Source organism: Salmo salar, chromosome ssa14 (genome assembly GCF_905237065.1).
Source record: "Salmo salar chromosome ssa14, Ssal_v3.1, whole genome shotgun sequence".
NCBI classification, from domain to species: Eukaryota; Metazoa; Chordata; class Actinopteri; order Salmoniformes; family Salmonidae; genus Salmo; species Salmo salar.
This window is the reverse complement of record NC_059455.1, coordinates 77,496,975-77,520,006: the sequence shown is the minus strand read 5'-3', so window position 1 is coordinate 77,520,006 and position 23,032 is coordinate 77,496,975. Positions and strand designations below refer to the sequence as shown.

The 23,032-nt window shown below is 41.0% G+C and overlaps 1 protein-coding gene across 1 annotated transcript; it reads left to right on the top strand.

The window, feature by feature from the left end:
- Nucleotides 1–441: 441 nt before the first annotated feature.
- On the top strand, nt 442–19,753 carry LOC106570338 (mediator of RNA polymerase II transcription subunit 10). Its single transcript, XM_045694816.1, has 4 exons — nt 442–719; nt 1,868–1,951; nt 18,493–18,595; nt 19,064–19,753. Exons 1-4 carry the CDS (start codon nt 598–600, stop codon nt 19,157–19,159), a joined length of 405 nt encoding a protein of 134 aa, XP_045550772.1. The 5' UTR covers nt 442–597; the 3' UTR covers nt 19,160–19,753.
- The last annotated feature ends 3,279 nt before the right edge of the window (nt 19,754–23,032 follow it).

The window sequence follows — 23,032 nt, the reverse complement described above, 5'->3', positions numbered from 1 at the left end:
CTGGATTAGGACCTGCGCCGCTTCCTGTGTGAGGCAGGGTCGTACTCTGCGAATGGCATTACACATGCGTGGTGAGGATGATACGTTTTAAAATCAATGTTAGTTGCAACAATGTATCGATATTTCAGAGCGCGACGCTTTGCGGTAATCTTGAGCTGCAGACGGCAGTCTGTCGCTACGGCAACTACACATTCGCCAATGATTGGTTCTCACTCTTCCGGAAAGCAGTATGCCATGGGAGTATTTTTCCCTAGTTACCACAGCCACAAAGTCAAAATTTGCGTTATCGTAAAAATGTATGAAAACCAAAATGTGCTTTTTGCTATTAATTTAAGGTTAGACATGATGTTATCAGTGTGGGTAATGTCGGGGTTAAGGTTCGTTTTAAAATCAGATTTTAAGAAGATACATTATAGAAATAGGCGGGGTTTAGCCTTAATGAACACCTTGTGGCTGTGGTAACTAGTGACGACCCCATGGGGGTCTGGGAAGTGATTAACATTGTGATGAATTGACAAAAGACTTTGTCTGGGTTTTTATATTTCCACAAATATTTTATCTTTATGAGAAATGAACACATAACGTTTTGTTGGAGACATGGCTGAGAAATTTGATAACCTCGAGGAGCATCTCGAGAAGTTCGTTGAAAATATTCGACAGATGGGAATTATCGTTAGCGACTTTCAACCTAGCAGTCAAACAGGACTCAACCAAAAACTGTAAGTGATGCCAGTTAGCTAGCTAGGTGTTTCTAGTATTACTAGCCATCATAGCTAGCCACATAAATATGTTAATACTAACTCCCCAAGTTATCAATACAGTAGAGTTGTTTACAAAAGTAAAATTATGGTTAGCCAATGCTAGTTAGCCTCCACATAGTTAAGTTAGCTAGCTAGTTAGCTACTTTGACTGTACTAACTAGCTATCAATGTCATAGACCAGGTATGGGAAACTCCAGTCCTCGAGGGCCGGAGTGGTGTCACACTTTTATTTAAAAAAAACGGAAGATCATAATTAGTTGATTTAAATGGAGTCAGCCGTGTTAGTTGGGACTAGGGAAAAAGTGACACCAGGCCCCCGAGGACTAAAGTTGCACATCGCTGTCATAGACACACAAAAGGTTATAAAAGACTGCACATACATTTTTTCTTTTACCTTTATTTAACTAGGCAAGTCAGTTAAGAACAAATGTATTATTTACAATGACTGCCTACCAAAAGGCAAAAGGTCTCCTGCGGGGACAGGGACTGGGATTAAAAAACGCATCACGACAAGAGACACCACAACACTACATAAAGAGAGACCTAAGACAACATAGCGTGGTAGCAACACACAACAACATGGTAGCAGCAACACAACATGGCAGCAGCAGAAAACATGGTACAAACATTTTTGGGCACAGACAACAGCACAAAGGACAAGAAGGTAGAGACAACAATACATAACGCAAAGCAGCCACAAATGTCAGTAAGGGTGTCCATGATTGAGTCTTTGAATGAAGAGAGAAAACTGTCCAGTTTGAGTTTTGTTTGCAGCTAGTTCTAGTCGCTAGCTGCAGTCAACTGAAAAGAGGAGCAACCCAAGGGATGTGTGTGCTTTGAGGACCTTTAACAGAATGTGGCTGTCAGAACAGGTGGAGGATGAGGGCTGCAGTAGGTATCTCAGATAGGGGGGTGTGAGGTCTTAAGAGGGTTTTATAAATAAGCATCCACCAGTGTGTCTTGCGACGGGTATACAGAGATGACCAGTTTACAGACCAGGTTAAATGCTGACAGTCATGTCGAGGTAGGAAGTTAGTTGTATGGTAGTTGTGGTTGATGATTTTGCCTGCTAGTTGTTGAAACGTCTCTACTCCTGTGCATTTCAGAAACTACATGATCACGGGACTGCAGGACATTGAGAAATGTCGCCAGCAGCTACATGAGATTAACGTTCCTCTCGAGGCTTTTGAGTGAGTAGATGTTCCAACTTAAACATACACTTTCCTTGTCTAGATCTCTAGTTTACTTTTGAAAGCCTGGGGAAGTTCTCAGGAAGATGATGGAAACTAGTGACGCATTGCCACTAGGGTTGGATGATTTTACCACCGAGCACACAGCAGGGCGACATGCCAATTGGCCTATTCCCTTTTTCCCATAGCCTAAATGTTCAATACATATGAGGTAGTTAGAATATTAGCGTAATGCAAAAGGACAATGTAGATTGTACAAAGAGAGGAGAGCACCAAAGCAGCCAAAATGTCAGACGGGGCCTACTGTGGTTTTTCCCCTCTCCAATGTCTGATGATCATGGGCCTTTTACAGCGGACGCTCCGTTGTCTGGCTTATTGTTTTAAAATCGTAATTTCCCTTTTTCTCCCCAATCCTTATTCGATTTGAATATGACTTGTTGGCCTAGGCATAACCTACTCTTTCATGATCAACCATTGAATTAACAGAGTTCCAATTCAGACAGTTGTTTGAAAATAGCCTAAATAAAAACATAGTATAGTTATGAGAGAGAGAACAAACAATTGCAAGATAGACTAATCGAATTGGAAGTATAAACACACATGGTACGTATCTGCGTTACTAGACCAAAGTGTTGCCAAAGTAAATTGTGCCGTCAGAAAATCCCTCCTTGCAAACCAAACAGCCAATAATATATGCCAACACACAGGCTACTGTCAATAAGTTGCAGGAAATGTTACTTTGACAAGTTAAAATGATAAACTAATATTTGTAATATTGTCACTGTTTATTATAGTAATATTGTCAGTGTTTATTAATGTCCTTGAATTGCGCAACGGGCAATCGGTCATAAGCTCCGGCAGCAGCACTTTCAAAAACTGCCAACAAAAAATAAATTAATGATGAGTCGGTGTCTGAGTTGTCTCAAACATTATTTTCAATAACATGAATTGTGCATTCATATAAAAGATAAACAAAGGATTATTTAGCTCAAAATCTAATTGTATTGGTCACACACGTGTTTAGCAGATGTTGTTGTGGGTGTAGCGAAGTGCTTGTGTCTCTAGCTCCAACAGTGCAGTAATATCTAACAATTTCACAACAATACACACATCTAAGTAAAGGTATGTAATTAAGAATATATAAATATGTGGACGAGCAATCTCAGAGCGGCATAGACGAAGATACAGTATGAGATGAGTAATGCAAAATATGTAAACATTATTAGTGACTAGTGTTCCATTTATTAAAGTGGCCAGTGATTTCAAGTCTATGTATATAGGCAGCAGCCTCTAATGTGCTTCTGATGGCCTTGAGATAGAAGCAGTTTTTCAGTCTTCCGGTCCCAGTTTTGATGCACCTGTACTGACCCCCGCCTTCTGGATGATAGTGGGGTGAACGGGCAGTGACTCGGGTGGTTAATGCCCTTGCTGATTTTCTTTTGCCTTCCTGTGACATTGGGTGCTGTAGATGTCCTGGAGGGCGGGTAGTTTGCCTCCAGGGATGCGTTGGGCAGACCTCACCACCCTCTGGAGAGAGCCCTGCGGTTGCGAGCGGTGCAGTTGCTGTACCAGGCGGTGATACAGCACGACAGGATGCTCTCAATTATGCATCTGTAAAAGTTTGTAAGGGGTTTTAGGTGCCAAGACACATTTCTTCAGCCTCCTGAGGTTGAAGAGGCGCTGTTGCACCTTCTCATCACACTGTCTGTGTGGGTGGACCATTTCAGTTTGTCAGTGATGTGTACGCCGAGGAACTTGAAGCTTTCCACTTTCTCCACTGCGGTCCCGTCGATGTGGATTAGGGGGATGCTCCCTCAGCTGTTTCCTGAAATCTACGATCATCTCCTTTGTTTTGTTGAGTGAGAGGTTATTTCCCTGGCACCACACTCAGAGCCCTCACCTCTTCCCTGTAGGCTGTTTTGTCATTGTTGGTAATCAAACCTACTACTGTTGTGTAATCTGCAAACTTGATGATCGAGTTGGAGGCGTGCCTGGCCACACAGTCATGGGTGAACAGGGAATACAGGAGGGGGCTGAGCACGCACCCTTGTGGGGCCCCAGTGTTGAGGATCAGCGAAGTGGAGGTATTGTTTCCTACCCTCACCACCTGGGGGTGGCTTGTCAGGTCCAGGACCCAGTTGCACAGGGCGGGTTCAGATCCAGGGCCTCGTGTTTAATGATGAGCTTGGAGGGTACTATGGTGTTGAATGCTGAGCTGTAGTCAATGAGCAGCATTCTTACATTGGTATTCCTCTTGTCCAGATGGGATAGGGCAGTGTGCAGTGCGATGGCGATTGCATCGTGTTAAATGTCTTACTCATGTCGGTCACGGAGAAGGAGAGCCCACAGGCCTTGGAAGCAGGCCGCAACGGTGGCACTGTGCTATCCTCAAAGCGGGCGAAAAAGGTGTTTAGCTTCTCCGGAAGCTAAACAGTGTCCACAACATGGCTGGTTTTGTTTTTGTAGTCCGTGATTGTCTGTAGACCCTGCCACATAAGTCTCGTGTTTGAGCTGTTGAATTGTGACTCCACTTTGTCCCTATACTGACGTTTTGCCTGTAACATTCTTTCTAGCACTTGAATGAACATTGGCTTAGGCTAAAAATGAATAAGCCTATTATCTTTAGGCTATCCCTTTTTCCCTATCGAACTGTAAAAATCCTAAATATCCACCTTTTTTCTCCGCCATCTACACACAATACCCCATAATGACAGTGAAAACATGTTTTTAGATAAAAATTAAAAAATGTATTGAAAATGAAATAAGTATTCACACCCCTGTGTCAATACATGTTACAATCAGCTTTGGCAGCGATTACAGTTGAGTTTTTCTGGGTAAGTCTCTAAGAGCTTTGCACACCTGCATTGTGCGATATTTGCACATTATTCATTAATAAATGTTTTAAGCTCTTTCAAGTTGATCGTTGTTAGACAGCCATTTTCACGTCTTGCCTTTATAGTTTCAAGCCAATTTTAACCTGTTATGGATAGGGGGCAGTATTTTCACGGCTGGATAAAAAACGTACCCGATTTAATCTGATTATTACTCCTGCCCAGAAACTAGAATATGCATATAATTATTAGCTTTGGATAGAAAACACTCCAAAGTTTCTAAAACTGTTTGAATGGTGTCTGTGAGTATAACAGAACTCATTTGGCAGGCCAAAACCTGAGAAGATTCTGTACAGGAAGTACCCTGTGTGACCATTTCTTGGCCTTCTTTGTCATCTCTATCCATTACAAAGGATCTCTGCTGTTACGTGACACTTCCTACGGCTCCAATGGGCTCTCAGAGCCCGGGAGAAAGCTGAATGACGTAATTCAAAGCCCTGGCTGAAACACACGAGCGATTTTGCTAAGTGGTCTATCAGAGGACAAAGGGCTTAGGCGCGTGCCCGAGTCGACCCAGTGATTTATTTTCTTTCGTCTGTTTACCTAATTGCAGATTCCCGGTTGGAATATTATCGCTTTTTTACGAGAAAAATGGCATAAAAATTGATTTTAAACAGCGGTTGACATGCTTCGAAGTACGGTAATGAAATATTTAGAAATCTTTTGTCACAAAATGCGCCATGCGCGCGACCCTTATTTACCATTCGGATAGTGTCGAGAACGCACGAACAAAACGCCGCTGTTGGACATAACTATGGATTATTTTGGACCAAACCAACATTTGTTATTGAAGTAGAAGTCCTGGGAGTGCATTTTGACGAAGAACATCAAAGGTAATCAAACTTTTCTAATAGTAAATCTGATTTTGATGAGTGCTAAACTTGGTGGGTGTCTAAATAGCTAGCCCTGTGATGCCGGGCTATCTACTGAGAATATTGTAAAATGTGCTTTCACCGAAAAGCTATTTTAAAATCGGACATAGCGAGTGCATAGAGGAGTTCTGTATCTATAATTCTTAAAATAATTATTATGTTTTTTTGTGAACGTTTATCGTGAGTAATTTAATAAATTCACCGGAGGTTTGCGGGGGGTATGCTAGTTCTGAACGTCACATGCTAATATAAAAAATCTGGTTTTTGATATAAATATGAACTTTTATTGAACAAAACATGCATTCATTGTATAACATAATGTCCTAGGGTTGTCATCTGATGAAGATCATCAAAGGTTAGTGCTGCATTTAGCTGTGGTTTTGTTTTTTGTGACATTATATGCTAGCTTGAAAAATGGGTAGTCTGATTATTTCTGGCTGGGTACTCTCCTGACATAATCTAATGTTTTGCTTTCGCTGTAAAGCCTTTTTGAAATCGGACAGTGTGGTTAGATTAACGAGAGTCTTGTCTTTAAAATGCTGTAAAATAGTCATATGTTTGAAAAATGGAAGTTTTCGGATTTTAGAGGAATTTGTATTTCGCGCCACGCCCATCATTGGATATTGGAGCAGGTGTTCCGCTAGCGGAACATCTAGATGTAAGAGGTTAAGTCAAAACTGTAACTAGGCCACTCGGGAACATTCAATGTCGTCTTGGTAAGCAACTCCAGTGTAGATTTGGCCTTGTGTTTTAGGTTGTTGTCCTGCTGAAAGGTGAATTTATCACAATGTGTTGGAAAATGGACTGAACCAGGTTTTCCTCTAGGGTTTTTTGCCTTTGCTTAGCTCTATTCAGTTTCTTTTTATCTTCAACTCCCTAGTTCTTGCCGATGACAAGCATATCCATAACGAGGCAGCCAACGATCATGCTTGAAAATATGACGTGTGGTACTCAGTGATGAGTTGGATTTGCCCCCAAACATAACGCTTTGTATTCAGGACATAAAGTTAATTTCTTTGCCACATTTTTTGCAGTTTTACTTTAGTGCCCAATTGCGAACGGGATGCATGTTTTGAATAATTGTATTGTGTACAGGCTTCCTTGTCATTCTTAGGATTGTGAAGTAACTACAGTTTCCTCAGTTTTCTCCTATCACACCCATAATACTTTAACTGTTTTAAAGTCACCATTGGCCTCATGTTGAAATCGTTGAGGTTTCCTTCCTCTCTGGCAACTGTCGTGTCTTTGGCTATGCCGGATTAAGTGATATGACATGCTATTCTATAAAATCATTTCTCTATAATGAATATTACCTGATTAAGCTAATCAGGTAGATAATTAACTAGAAAGTCGGGGCACCACGAAATAATGTTTATAGGGCTGTTATCTTCCGAATAAACTCTTAAAGACCTAGTAATCTTTTACGTCAGTAGCAGTCAATATTTAATCCTCACCTTATTTCGTCTCATCTGAAAGTTGTAAATTCTTGGTTATCTTTACAAACCCTGGCTAACAAGTTGAATCAGCAATACAAAATTTGGTTTAATTATGAATAAGAGTTCAAAGTTCATGCCAAGTTGCCATGCTATATGCTCATGCTATATTCTGGCTGGTATAGTCGAAATTCATCCTTCCGGCATGTAGGTCGTCACCTTCACATTGAAATTCGATGCTAATTTTGTTAGGTTCTCTAAGGTTGGCATAGTTCTGTAGGTGGTCTTTGTCCTTTCAACGCGGGGACCTCAAGTCCACACGTCCTTGGAACAGCTTATTATCTGAGCCCTTTTAACGTAGGACTGTTGCCCTAACGTCCTCAGAACAGAAAGTTACATTTTCGTCAAGGGCTTTATATATATATATGTATATATCTCACGCACGCACGCACGCACGATGGGAGAGAAGGTCGTGTTTCATAGTTTATAACCAATGTCTGTTCACATGGGCAAGGCCACTGAGTTGAGCATAGTGTTTGAGCCAATCAGTTGTGTTGTGACAAGGTATGGGGGGAATACAGAAGATAGCCCTATTTTGTAAAAGACCAAGTCCATATTATGGCAAGAAAAGCTCAAATAAGCAAAGAGAAACAACGGTCTTTCATTACTTTAAGACATACAGAAAATGTCAATACAGAAAATGTCAAGAACTTTGAAAGTTTCTTCAAGTGCAGTTGCAAAAACCATCAAGCACTATGTTGAAACAGGCTGTCGTGAGGACCGCCACAGGAATGGAAGACCCAGAGTTACCTCTGCTGCAGAGGATAAGTTCATTAGAGTTACCAGCCTCAGAAATTTCAGCCCAAATAAATTATTCACCGAGTTCAAGTAACAGACACATCTCAACATCAACTGTTCAGAAGAGACTGCGTAAATCAGGCCTTCATGGTCCAATTATCCAATTGAAACCACTACTAAAGGACACCATAAGAAGAAGACACTTGCTTTGGCAAATAAACATAAGCAATGGACATTAGACCTGTGGAAATTTAGCCTTTGGTCAGGAGTTGAAATTTTTGATTTTTGGTTCCAACCACCGTGTCTTTGTGAGATGTGGTGTGGGTGAACGGATGATCTCCTCATGTGTAGTTCCCACCGTGAAGCATGGAGGAGGTGTGATGGTGTGGGGTGCTTTGCTGGTGATACTGTCTGGGAATTATTTAGAATTCAAGGCACACTTAACCAGCATGGCTACCACAGCATTCTGCAGTGATACGCCATCACATCTGGTTTGGGCTTAGTGGGACTATCATTTGTTTTTCAACAGGACAATGACCCAACACACCTCCAGGCTGTGTAAGGGCTATTTGACAAAGAAGGAGAGTGATGGAGTGCTGCATCAGATGGCCTGGCCTCCACAATCCCCCCCGACCTCAACCAAATTGAGATGTTTTGGGATGAGTCAGACTGCAGAGTGAAGGAAAAGCAGCCAACAAGTGCTCAGCATATCTGGGAACTCCTTCAAGACTGTTGGAAAAGCATTCCAGGTGAAGCTGGTTGATTTGTTTAACACTTTTTTGGTTACTACATGATTCCATATGTGTTATTTCATAGTTTTGATGTCTTCACTATTATTCTACAATGTAGAAAATAGTAAAAAGGAAAATAAACTTAAATGAGTAGGTGTTCTTAAACTTTTGACCGGTAGTGTAGACAGTTGTGGGCTTTTCCAAATCATGTCCGATCAATTTAATTTTCCACAGGTAGACTCCAATCCAGTTGTAGAAACATCTCAAGGATTTTCAATTGAAACAGGATGAACCTGAGCTTAATTTCAAGTCTCATAGCAAAGGGGCTGAATACTTAAGTAAATTAGGTATTTCTGGGTTTTATTTTTTTGAATTTTTTTTTTAAATCTACAAAATATTCTAAAACTGTTTTCGCTTTGTCATTATGGGCTATTGTGTGTAGATTGCTGAGGATTTTTTGTTATTTTATTTGATCCTGTTTAGAGACATTATAAAATGTGTAGAATTGCAGGAAATTCGCTTTAAAACGGCAAACAAATACTCTACCCCATGCAAAATGTGTATAATTGCTGGAAATTAGCTTTAAAACTGTAACATTTTCTCTCTGCCAACAAGAGCGGTGTTTGGATTCACATGGGTTGGGAGGCATGGGTTTGTTACTACGCCAATAAATGACAATATCCATCCGGACCTTTGCCACCTAGGGAATGTACTCTTTACCCTGATGATCTGTTGGCTATTCTGCAAGTGACTTGGGTCAGGTGTGCTGGCTTACCATATTCATTCAACCTAAATCTGAAGAACTGCCAAACAGGCGACGATGTGCTTTTCTTTCACACCATGTCAGCCATAGTTTTTTCTGATTAAGTGTATTGCAGGCTATGCTATAGTGAAATCCCGTCACTTCCTTATTTTTTTTCAGTCTGAAACTGTTTGACAGTAGCCTAATTGGAGAAAGTATGTCACTTAGTTTTATTTTATTTAACCCTTACTAAGCAAATGCGCTTACCCAGATGATTTAAGATTAAATAACAATAGCCTACACTTTATATGGCTACAGTGCATTCGGAAAGTATTCAGACCCCTTGACTTTTTCCACATTTTGTTACGTTACAGCCTTATTCTAAAATGGATAAAAGTATTTTTTTCACCTCATCAATCTACACACAATTCCCCACAATGACAAAGCGAAAACAGGTTTTTATAAATGTTTTCTAATTTATAAAAACGTAAATGGATACCTTATTTACATACACTACCATTCAAAAGCTTGGGGTCACTGAGAAATGTCCTTGTTTATGAAAGAAAACACATTTTTGTCCATTACAGTAACATCAAATTGATCAGAAATACAATGTAGACATTGTTAATGTTGTAAATGACTATTGTAGCTGGGAACGGCTGAACTTGTGGCTTATCTACATAGTTGTAAGGAGGTCCATTGTTGTTAGCTAATCTAAGTTTATCATTTTAAAAGACTAATTTATCATTAGAAAACCCTTTTGCAATTATGTTAGCACAGCTAAAAACTGTTGTGCTGATTTAAAGAAGCAATAAAACTGGCCTTCTTTAGACTAGTTGAGTATCTGGAGCATCAGCATTTGTGGGTTTGATTACAGCCTCAAAATGGCCAGAAACTAAGAACTTTCTTCTGAAACTCGTCAGTCTATTCTTGTTCGGAGAAATGAAGGCTATTCCATGTGAGAAATTGAACGAGATCTTCAGTTTCTTGGCAATGCTGTGTACTTATCCCTTCACAGGACAGTACAAACTGTCTCTAACCAGAATAGAAAGAGGAGTGGGAGGCCCTGGTGCACAACTGAGCAAGAAGACAAGTATATTAGACTGTCTAGTTTGAGAGTCAGATGCCTCAAGTCCTCAACTGGCAGCTTCATTAAATAGTACCCGCAAATCACCAGTCTCAACGTCAACAGTGAAGAGGCGACTCCGGGATGCTGGCCTTCTAGGCAGAGTTCCCCTGTCCAGTGTCTGTGTTCTATTGCCCGTCTTCTTTTTATTGGCCAGTCTGAGATATGGCTTTCTTTGCAACTCTGCCTAGAAGACCAGCATCCCGGAGTCACCTCTTCACTGTTGACATTGAGACTGGTGTTTTGTGGGTGCTATTTAATGAGTATGGTAGATATTTTATTTTTTTACATTTAAATAAATTTTGGAACAAGGCTATAAAGTAACAATGTGGGAAGAGGGGTCTGAATACTTTCCGAAGGCACTGTATAATATTTGTTTTTAAAAGTTACGCTAATATAACTGACATCTGAGTTTTTATGGACACGAGAAACGGCCCTACCAATTTTTGTAAAACATTCTGCAGTCTAAACTAGATAAGCACTGTTCAGGCCTAGCAATGTGTCCTTTTTATATTCCGTTCTTCCCACCAATTGACCCCTCTGTGCGCAATGGGACGATGTGTCATACCAGACATCGCCCAACCTTAGTTGCCACTTATCAAACCAATCACAGTTTGCATCGGTGGAGAGCCAAATAGAGATTGTGTTGCTAAACTAGTGATGGGCATCATTCCTTGTCTTTTCGATGAGCAGGATCTTTTGGCTCTGTTCACCTAAAAGAGATGCTAATTTGGCTTCCAAAGGGTTCTTTGTTCGGTAGTGCATAGAAATAGATGAAAAACCATGAAAAACAGCAACTTTAGTGTCAGGTGAAATGTGAGTTCAATTGCATTTTTTACCTGATGAAATTAAATCGCTTGCAATTATTTTTTACACACTTCTAAAATGAGCATGGACCAGAAAGAGGTTCACTCCACACTACATTTTGTTCCTGCAGTGAGGATTGAACATATTCAGATAGCTTTTCTTTTTTTTTAATAATAAGGGAGGCATATGAACGCCACTCACAGATGCGATTCGGTTCACCGCATTTACCAAAATACCAGTTCAAAAAGAGGTGCTCATTCGTGAATTGCAAGAAGATAGTATGCACTTTGTCCGACTCGGTAGGAGAAAAGACGGGGACAAAACAAGGGAAGATGAAAAGCAAGGAATGCCTCTCTTGAGGGGAAACTGAGTAGTCATTTCTTCTCGGAGTCAATCAGTGTGAGCTTGAATTCCAGCGCTTCCATTAGGGATGGGCACGGTTATTTGAATATCGAATGTACGTTTGTATATGATTACTTGTTATAAATATTTGTGAGAAAAAACTATAGGCCTATTTTAACAATGAAAAGGCTTGGTTTAAAATGTAATAAAATGTGACATTGCCTACAAGGATAGACCATTATATTCAAACATTTTATAAAAGTTATGAGCGCTCCCCAAAATAAAAATGATATACACTGGTAGCCTTCACACGTGTAGCTTGTTATTGTCGGTCAATTAAGCCGGTGCTACAGATGCTCCATGTGTAGCAAGTGAATTGGGAGATTTCTAGTCAATGCAAAATGGAATTATGCTGCAGGGGGTGCTGAGATGTTGGCCGGAGTAGGGTTTGCCAGGTGGAAAGCATGGCCAGCAGTGGTAAAATGCTTATTGAAATTATCGTAGATTTATCAGTGGTGACAATGTTTCCTATCCTCAGTGCAGTGGGCAGCTGGGAGGAGGTGCTCTTATTCTCCATGGACTTTAGTGTCCCAAAACCTTTTGGAATTAGTGCTACAGGAAGCAAATTTCTGTTTGAAAAAGCTAGCCTTAGCTTTCCTAACTGACTGAGTATATTGGTTCCTGACTTCCCCTGAAAAGTTGCGTATCGCAGTGGCTATTTACATTACATTAACGTCATTTAGCAGACGCTCTTATCCAGAGCGACTTACAAATTGGTGCATTCACCTTATGATATCCAGTGGAACAACCACTTTACAATAGTGCATCTATATCTTTTTTGGGGGGAGGGGATGGAAGGATTACTTAATCCTATCCCAGGTATTCCTTAAAGAGGTGGGGTTTCAGGTGTCTCCGGAAGGTGGTGATTGACTCCGCTGTCCTGGCGTCGTGAGGGAGCTTGTTCCGCCATTGGGGTGCCAGAGCAGCGAACAGTTTTGACTGGGCTGAGCGGGAACTGTGCTTCCGCAGAGGTAGGGAAGCGAGCAGGCCAGAGGTGGATGAACGCAGTGCCCTTCTTTGGGTGTAGGGACTGATCAGAGCCTGAAGGTATGGAGGTGCCGTTCCCCTCACAGCTCTGTAGGCAAGCACCATGGTCTTGTAGCAGATGCAAGCTTCAACTGGAAGCCAGTGGAGTGTGCGGAGGAGCGGGGTGACGTGAGAGAACTTGGGAAGGTTGAACACCAGACGGGCTGCGGCGTTCTGGATGAGTTGTAGGAGTCATGATCACATGAGGGCTCACCTCCTGGACCACTCTGGCCAACAGTTAGTACAGTTAGATAGCAATAGAAACTGTAACATAGAGGCACAGAATAAGCTAGAGGAAAAAGAAATGGAGGAACTTATTCAAGACAGATCCAGTGTAATATATTATAAAAATAAAGCGAACTGGATGGAATATGGGGAAAAATGCACCAAATTCTTTTTCGATCTTCAATATAGAAATGCTACCAACATTTTTTTACAAATGATGGAGTCACGCATGATTCACCGAATTATATTTTGAAAGAGGAAGTAAAGTACTTTAACAATATGTTTTCATTTCAGTCTCCTCCATCTTGACTAACTGAAACTAATTGTATGGATTATTTTCCTAATAATAATGTAAAATTAACATCTGTACAGAAAGACTCATGTGAAATCCAAATTACAGAGGAGGAACTTCTTGATGCAATTAAAGCCTTTAAGGCTGGGAAAACTCCAGGGCTGGATGGCATACCAGTGGAAGTATACAAAACTTTTTTTTATATACACAGAGTACCATTATTAGCATGCTTTAACCACTCCTGTATAAATGGTAGATTATCAGACATGCAACAAGAAGGTCTGATATCATTATTACTGAAACAGGAACCAAGCTTTATATGTAAAGATCCAGTCCGTTAAAAAAATTGGAGACCTCTTAAACTTCAGTGTTGTGATGCAAAAATCCTAGCAAAATGCTTGGCTCATAGAATTAAAAAAGTATTGTCAGATATTATTCATCCTAATCAGACAGGTTTTTTACATGGACGATACATTGGAGATAATATAAGACAAATACTGGAAACAATAGAATACTATGGAATATCGGGGACACCAGGCCTGGTTTTCATAGCTGATTTTGAAAATATTGATATATATATTATATATATATATTTGATGCTAATGCAGTATGCCACAGGATGTTTTTGTGCTGGTCGAGGGCAGTCAAGTCTGGGGTGAACCAAGGGCTATATCTGTTCTTCGTTCTACATTTTTTGAATGGGGCATGCTTATTTAAGGTGGAGAGGAAAGCACTTTTGAAGAGCAACCAGGCATCCTCTACTGACGGGATGAGGTCAATATCCTTCCAGGATACCCAGGCCAGGTCAATTAGAAAGGCCTGCTCGCTGGAGAGTTTGACAGTGATGAGGGGTGGTTGTTTGACCCCGGACCAATTATGCACGCAGGCAATGAGACAGTGATCGCTGAGATCCTGGTTGAAGACAGCAGAGGTGTATTTAGAGGGCAAGTTGGTCAGGATGATATCTAAGAGTGTGCCCATGGTTACGGATTTAGGGTTGTACCTGGTAGGTTCCTTGATACTTTGTGAGATTGAGGGCATCTAGCTTAGATTGTAGTACGGCCGGGGTGGTAAGCTTGTCCCAGTTTAGGTCACCTAACAGTATGAACTCTGAAGATAGATGGGGGGCGATCAATTCACATATGGTGTCCAGGGCACAGCTGGGGGCTGAAGGGGGTCTATAACAAGCGGAATCGGTGAGAGACTTGTTTCCAGAAAGGTGGATTTTTAAAAGTAGACGCTCGATTTGTTTGTGCACAGACCTGGATAATATGACAGAACTCAGCAGACTATCTCTGCAGTAGATTGCAACTCCGTCCCCTTTGGCAGTTCTATCTTATCGGAAAATGTTATCATTAGGGATGAAAATTTCAGGATTTTTGTTGGCCTTCCTAATGCAGGATTCAGACATGGCTAGGACATCCATGTGCGGCAGAGTGTGCTAAAGCAGTGAATAAAACAAACTTAGGGAGGAGGCTTCTAATGTTAACATGCATGAAACCAATGCTTTTACGGTTACAGAAGTCAACAAAGGAGAGCGCCTGGGGAATGGGAGTGATGCTGAAGCTTGCAGGGCCTGGGTTAACCTCTACATCACCAGAGGGACAGAGGAGGAGTAGGATAAATAGGGCTAGGGGGCAGTATTGACACGGCTGGATAAAAAACATACCCGATTTAATCTGGTTACCACTCCTACCCAGTAACTAGAATATGCATATACTTATTACATATGGATAGAAAACACCCTAAAGTTTCTAAAACTGTTTGAATGGTGTCTGTGAGTATAACAGAACTCAAATGGCAGGTCAAAACCTGAGAGATTCCTTTACAGGAAGTGGCCTGTCTGACCATTTCTTGAACTTCTTTTCCATCTCTATCTTTTACTAAGGATCTCTGCTCTAACGTGACACTTCCCACGTCTTCCATAGGCGCTCAGAGCCCGGGAAAAAACAGAATGTCGTCATTCCAGCCCCAGGCTGAAACACATTATCGCCTTTCTCAAGTGGCCGATCAAGGGACTCTGGGCTTATGCGCGTGACCCGACCGCCCCCGCCTTTGTGATTTTTTTTTCCTCTGTTTGCCGAAAAGGAGATTCCCTGTTGGAATATTATCGCTTTTCTACGAGAAAAATGGCGTAAAAATTGATTTTAAACAGCGGTTGACATGCTTCGAAGTACGGTAATGGAATATTTAGAATTTTATTGTCACGAATTGCGCCATGCGCGCGACACTTCTTTACCATTTCGGATAGTGTCTGGAACGCACGAACAAAACGCCGCTATTCGGATATAACGATGGATTATTTTGGACCAAACCAACATTTGTTATTGAAGTAGCAGACCTGGGAGTGCATTCTGACGAAGACAACAAAAGGTAATCAAACTTTTGTAATAGTAAATATGATTATGGTGAGTGCTAAACTTGCCGGGTGTCTAAATAGCGAGCCCGTGATGCCTGGGCTATGTACTTAGAATATTGCAAAATGTGCTTTCACCAAAAATCTATTTTAAAATCGGACATATCGAGTGCATAGAGGAGGTCTGTATCTATAATTCTTAAAATAATTGTTATGCTTTTTGTGAACGTTTATCGTGAGTAATTTAGTAAAATGTTAGCGAATTCCCCGGAAGTTTGCGGGGGGTATGCTAGTTCTGAACGTCACATGCTAATGTAAAAAGCTGGTTTTTGATATAAATATGAACTTGATTGAACAAAACATGCATGTATTGTATAACATAATGTCCTAGGGTTGTCATCTGATGAAGATCATCAAAGGTGAGTGCTGCATTTAGCTGTCTTCTGGGTTTTGGTGACATTATATGCTGGCTTGAAAAATGGGTGTCTGATTATTTCTGGCTTGGTACTCTGCTGACATAATCTAATGTTTTGCTTTCGTTGTAAAGCCTTTTTGAAATCGGACAGTGTGGTTAGATTAACGAGAGTCTTGTCTTTAAATAGCTGTAAAATAGTCATATGTTTGAGAAATTGAAGTAATAGGATTTTTAAGGTTTTGAAAATCGCGCCACAGGCTGCAAGTGGCTGTTACGTAGGTGGGACGCAAGCGTCCCACCTAGCCCATAGAGGATAAGAGTACGGCTAAAGCCTAAAAGAACTGGTCGGCTAGTGCGTTCGGAACAGAGAGTAAAAGGAGCAGCTTTCTGGGCGTGGTAGAATAGATTCAAGGCATAATGTACAGACAAGGGTATGGTAGGATGTGAGCATAGTGGAGGTAATCCTAGGCATTGAGTGACGATGAGAGAGGTTTTGTCTCTAGAGGCACCATTTTAAGCCAGGTGCAGTCACCGCATGTGTGGGGTAGAGGTCGATCGATTATGATTTTTTTAACACCGATACCTATTACTGGAGGACCAAAAATAGCCGATACCGATTTAATCGGACGATTTTTATATATATTTGTAATAATGACAATTACAACAATGCTGAATGAACACTTATTTTAACTTAATACAATACATAAATAAAATCTATTTAGTCTCAAGTAAATAATGAACCATGTTCAATTTGGTGAAAGTAAAAGTGCAATATGTGCCATGTAAAAAAGCTAACGTTTAAATTCCTTGCTCAGAACATGAGAACATATGGAAGTTGGGGGTTCCTTTAGCATGAGTCTTCAATATTCCCAGTTAAGAAGTTTTAGGTTGTAGTTATTATAGGAATTTGTAGGACTATTTCTCACTATACCATTTGTATTTAATATACCTTTGACTATTGGATGTTCTTATAGGCACTATAGTATTGCCAGCCTAATCACGGTAGTTGATAGGCTTGAAGTCATAAACAGAGCTGTGCTTCAAGCATTGCTAAGAGCTGCTGCTAAACACAGGAAAGTGCTGTTTGAATGAATGCTTACGAGCATGCTGCTGCCTACCACCGCTCAGTCAGACTGCTATATCAAATCATAGACTTAATTATAATATAATAAACCCACAGAAATATGAGCCTTAGTGTCTGGATTTGACCATATTAAAGAACTATCATTTTGAAAAACAAAACGTTTATTCTTTCAGTGAAATACGGAACCGTTCCGTATTTTATCGAACGGGTTGCAACCCTAGGTCTAATTATTGCTCTTACATTGCACAACCTTCAATGTTATGTCATAATTATGTAAAATTCTGGCAAATTAATTACGGTCTTTGTTAGGAAGAAATGGTTCACACAGTTCGCATTGAGCCAGTCTGCCCAAACTGCTGCATATACCCTGACTCTGCTTACACTGAACGCAAGAGAAGTGACACAATTTCCCTAGATAATATTGCCTGCTAACATTAATACCTTTTAACTAAATATGCAGGTTTAAAAAAATATACTTGTGTATTGATTTTAAGAAAGGCATTGATGTTTATGGTTATAACTTGTGACATTGATGCTACGATTGCTTTATTTCCGCAAATGCGCTTTTGTTAAATCATCACCCGTTTGGCTAAGTATTCTGTGATTCGATGATAAATTAACAGGCACCACATTGATTATATGCAACGCAGGACAAGCTAGTTAAACTAGTAATATCATCAACCATGTGTCGTTAACTAGTGATTGTTAAGATTGATAGTTTTTTTTAATAAGATAAGTTTGTTTGCTAGCAACTTACCATGGCTCCTTGCTACACTCGCGTAACAGGTGGTCAGCCTGCCACACAGTCTCCTCGTGGATTGCAATATAATCGGCCATAATCGGCATCAAAAAATACAGACGATGAAAACTTGAAATCGGCCCCAATTAATCGGCCTTGCCGATTAATCGGTCAACCTCTAGTGTAGGGGGTGGAACATAAGGGCTAGCTAAGGCATATTGAGCAGGGCTGGAGGCGCTACAGTGAAATAAGACAAAAATTACTAACCAAAACAGCAATAGACAAGGCAAATTGACATTAGGGCAAGGCATGGATTTTGACTATCCGGATAGCCCCAAAAATATATTATTTGAATAGTGAAGTCCATTTCAAATGCCCGTCCCTAGCTCTCATTCAAATGCAAAATCCAATAGTTAAGTTCTCCAGACTTCTAATAGTCAAGTCAACAAGATTAGTTTTTGGAGGATGCCCCGCTAGACTATGGTGAGCATAATGGAAGGACAGTCACCCATGTATCAGCGCTTTCTCTCCCTCAGATCTCCACTTAGCCACAGACCCTCAGCCTAACTCAACTGATGTAATGTTTTGTCTTGTGTTGTCAGATACATAGACCAGGGGCGTAACCCCCAGCTGTACACTAAGGAGTGTCTGGAAAGGGCCCTGGCCAAGAACGAGCAGGTCAAAGGAAAGATTGACACCATGACGGTAAGTGGCAGTAGATTCAAGCCTAATAACGGCCTAGAAATAGAAGCTCAGTACATTGAGTAAATTACTTGATGACAAGTAGTCTTGGTTACACTTTAGTCAAAGCCTTCTGGTACAATGCATTAGGGTGTGATTATAAGGTAGCCTAGTGGTTAGTGTTGGGCCAGTAACCAAAAGGTTGCTGGAGTGAATCACTGACAAGGTAAAAATCTGTCGTTCTGCCCCTGAGCAAGGCAGTTAATCCACTGTTCCCCGGTTGGCCGTCATTGAAAATAACAATCTTCTTAACTAGCTTGTCTAGTTAAATAAAACATTGAAATAATGCATTCTAAGATGTGTCCTATACATGTACAGTATAACCCCATTATACTGTCTTATTACCATCAGAACCATAAAGATCCAGACTAAATAACAGTAAATAATCTACAGCTTCAACCTCTGACCCCTCTGTTCTGTCTTTGGTTGCAGAAATTCAAGAGCCTGCTGATCTCTGAGCTGGGGAAGGTGTTTCCAGAGGAGATGACCAAGTACAAGGCTATCCACGGAGATTACCCCCCCTCATAGTGACCCTTAACCCCCTGCTCAAAGCCACAGTGGAGTCTCACCCAGCAGGATCAATGAGTCAACCTGATGACATGTATTAATATTCAGGGGATATTCATGAAAAAAGTGGGTTGTTGACGTTGAGAAATGGATTGAGAGCGTGGTAGAGGTAGTTGGAGGAGCAATTCTTTGTTTCTGATGTGGGAAGAGTAATGTGCCAAGGATGCTTTATGGATGGGTTCAAAAAAATCATAAAAGGAGCTAGAGCTGAGGATTTGATAGGAAGAACTGTCAGCCAGGAACGTTTTGCCTTTTTCGAGTTTATCTTTTAGTTGTATTGGAAATTACATTTTCTCAATCTGATATCTGGCGAACTGTTTCCTCATGCTGTGTTGAGATCCCACCTACAAGATGTACATAATGTTTATACTCATACAGAACCTTTTTTGTAAAGACTTTAAACATCATTGTACAACACTGCAGACCTGGACTGTGACTCCGTTTTGTATCAAAAGGGGTTTTGTTCAGAGGTTTGCAACCCTCATTTTGTTTTGATTTTATCTTGTTAGTTTTTGTTTTTGTTTGTTTTGCAAATAAATGGGTTTGTGATTGAAAGATTAGTCTGGTATTTGCTGCCATGCTAGCGCCTTGTAGACCACAATTCATGAACAGAGACTTAAAATACATTCTTTCCCACAAGGGTCAAATCACCAAGGACATTACATTGTAAGAGGTTGTGTTCAGTGGGCATTAAAGAAGGAAAAGGGATCTTTTTTTCTTTTTAACCAATAGAATTTGTCAAATGGAAATGCTTTTCAATTTCTCTTTTCCATTTGGAAACATTCTCTCCCTAGATTGTGGCCAGATCAGACCATCACCATGGTGAAGGGAGTACGCGAGCGCATACTTTCTGTGGTGTGGGGTTGTTCTGAGACAGATGCTCCAGAAGCGTGGATTCTTCAGGTCCAGGGAGCCGTCATCCGGGTAGGTCATGGCCCAGCATGCCGCCTCCTGCTGGGGAAGAGAGACAGGGACACTCCCCCTGAGCCTGAAGACCAACTACCTGGGGTGGGGGGGAGCAGGATGTTCCCTATTATTATGTCCAGTGAAGCAGGGGTTTTTATTAATCTTGAAGACTGGGAGCCTGGTCACCGGATTAGAAAGATGAAGACAACGGGATAGAATGGAGAATTTATTGTCGACTACAAGACCTTTCTTAAGACAAAGCACTGCAAACAATAGGAAAGATTGAACATGCATGCTGTAGCTTCAAGATGTTTGCATCCAATTAAACAAAGCAAAGCATACATTATTTTGAAATACTTTGCACCAAAAAAATACATAATGTTTGACCTTAAACACCTTACCCCAGTGGTACACTGAGCAAAAATATAAATGCAACATGCAACAATGTCAGATTTTACTCACAGAAAATATAAGGAAATCAGTCAATTGAAATACTTTCATTAGGCCCTAATCTATGGATTTCACATGACTGAGAATACAGATATGCATCTGTTGCTCACAGATACAGTACCTTGAAAAAAAAGGTAGGGGCGTGGATAAGAAAACCAGTCATTGTCTGGTGTGACCATTTGCCTCATGTAACACGACACATCTCCTTCACAAATAGTTGTCCCACTCCTCTTCAATGGCTGTGCAAAGTTGCTGATTATTGGCAGGAACTGGAACACGCTGTCTCACATGTCGATCCAGAGCATCCCAAACATGCTCAATGGCTGACATGTCTGGTGAGTATGCAGGCCATGGAAAAACTAATGTTTTCAGCTTCCAGGAATTGTGTACTGCCAACAATTGTGTGCCTTGCGACATGGGGTCGTACATTATCATGCCGAAACATGAGGTGATGGCGGGAGATGAATTGCACAACAATGGGCCTCAGGATCTTGCCACGGTATCTTTTGTGCATTCAAATTGCCTTCAATAAAATGGAATTGTGTTCGTTATCTGTAGCTTATGCCCGCCCATACCATAACCCCACTGCCACCATCAGCAAACCGCTTGCCCACACAATGCTTTACACGTGGTTGTGAGGTCGTTTGAAGACACTGCCAAATTCTCTTAAAACGAGGTGGCTTATGGTAGAGAAATTAACATTGAATTCTCTGGCAACAGCTCTGTTGGACATTCCTGCAGTCAGAATGCCAATTGCATGCTCCCTCAACTTGAGACATCTGTGGCATTGTTGAACTGCACATTTTAGAGTTGCCTTTTATTGTCCCCCTCATGCTATTTAATCAGCTTTTTTATATGCCACACCTGTTAGGTGGATGGATTATCTTGGAAAAAGAGAAATGCTCACTAACAGGGATATAAACAAATTTGTGGACAAAATTTGAGAAGCGTTTTGTGTGTATGGAAAATGACTGGGATCTTGTATTTCAGCTCATGACCTACACATGGGCCCAACACTTCACATGTTGCATTTTTATTTTTGTTCAGTGTAGATGCCTGGTTGCTTAGTAATTGGTACGTTAGTGACAGAGACCTCAGTGCTCTCTTCAGCGACGCACAGACATGACAATGCAATCTGTCCTCAGGGGAACAGGTGGCGTCATATGTGCGGGGGCAGGTAGGTAGCCCATGTCATCAAACAAGGACAATATTACCATGCCTCTGTTTCATTATCTTCCTCCTCTTCCTTATCTTTCTCCTTATCTTCCTCCCCTACCTCGCTTTGTCCTATACTTGTTATATGCCGTCAGCATTTCGCGCTCCTCCTCTCTTCAGGTGATTTTTTTTTTTATCACCTGCGATGACGCATCATAGGTCAAGTGTAATCCTTTCAGTCCCCAGCAGCACAGGGCAAGGCAGAGCGGAGGGATTTTAATCTAAATGTCCTTTGTATGTTTTTCTTCAGTTTATTCATGTTCACATTTTATTCCATTTGCGTACATAGTTGAAAATTGACGTGACATTGCTGAATGAAATCAAATGTTATGTCACATGCTCCGAATACAACGGGTGTCGACCTCACAGTGAAATGCTTACTTACAAGCCTTAACCAACAATGCAGTTTGAGAAATTAAAATAAATACAAAAATACCTAAAAAAATGTATAAGAAATGAAAGTATAATAATTAAAGAGCAGCAGTAAAATAACAATATTGAGACTATATACACAGAGGGGTACCGGTACAGAGTCAATGTGCGGGGGCACCGGTTAGTTGAGGTAATATGTACATGTAGGTAGAGTTATTAAAGTGACTATACATAGATAATAACAGAGAGTAGCAGCAGTGTAAAAGGGGGGCGGGGGGGGGGATGCAAATAGTCTGGGTAGCCATTTGATTAGAAGTTCAGGAGTCATTTGGCTTGGGGGTAGAAGCTGTTTAGAAGCCTCTTGGACCTAGACATGGCCTTCCGGTACTGCTTGCCATGCGGTAACAGAGAGAACAGTCTATGACCATTTTTAGGGCCTTCCGCTGACACTGCCTGGTATAGAGGTCCTGGATGGCAGGAAGCTTGGCCCCAGTGATGTACTGGGTGAGTGGTGCTGGCTGTGTGCGTGTGTGAATTACTTGTTTGAGGTAAGTTTTTCTTCCTCTGTTTCACTCCTCGTGTGCACGCAGGCTAGTCGCCCCCAAATCAAACATTCTCGACCGTTACCTAGGTTACCTACCTCTCTTTAATGATGGCTACATTCCTTTTTCTTTTTCTGTCTGTCTTCAGCATTCCCCTAGGAGTGAGACAGAAAGAGAGTGGGAATGTGAGGTTTCTTGATTGAAATAGTCTTTCTGCTAGAGGTGGATCCTCTTGCTCTTTGTTATATATGCAGTTCCTGGCCTTGAGTAGCTTTTATATCACCGAATGCTATCTAGTTCAATGAGAGTACTGGAAATAATAATGGTTGTTCCTAACAGTTCCATTTAT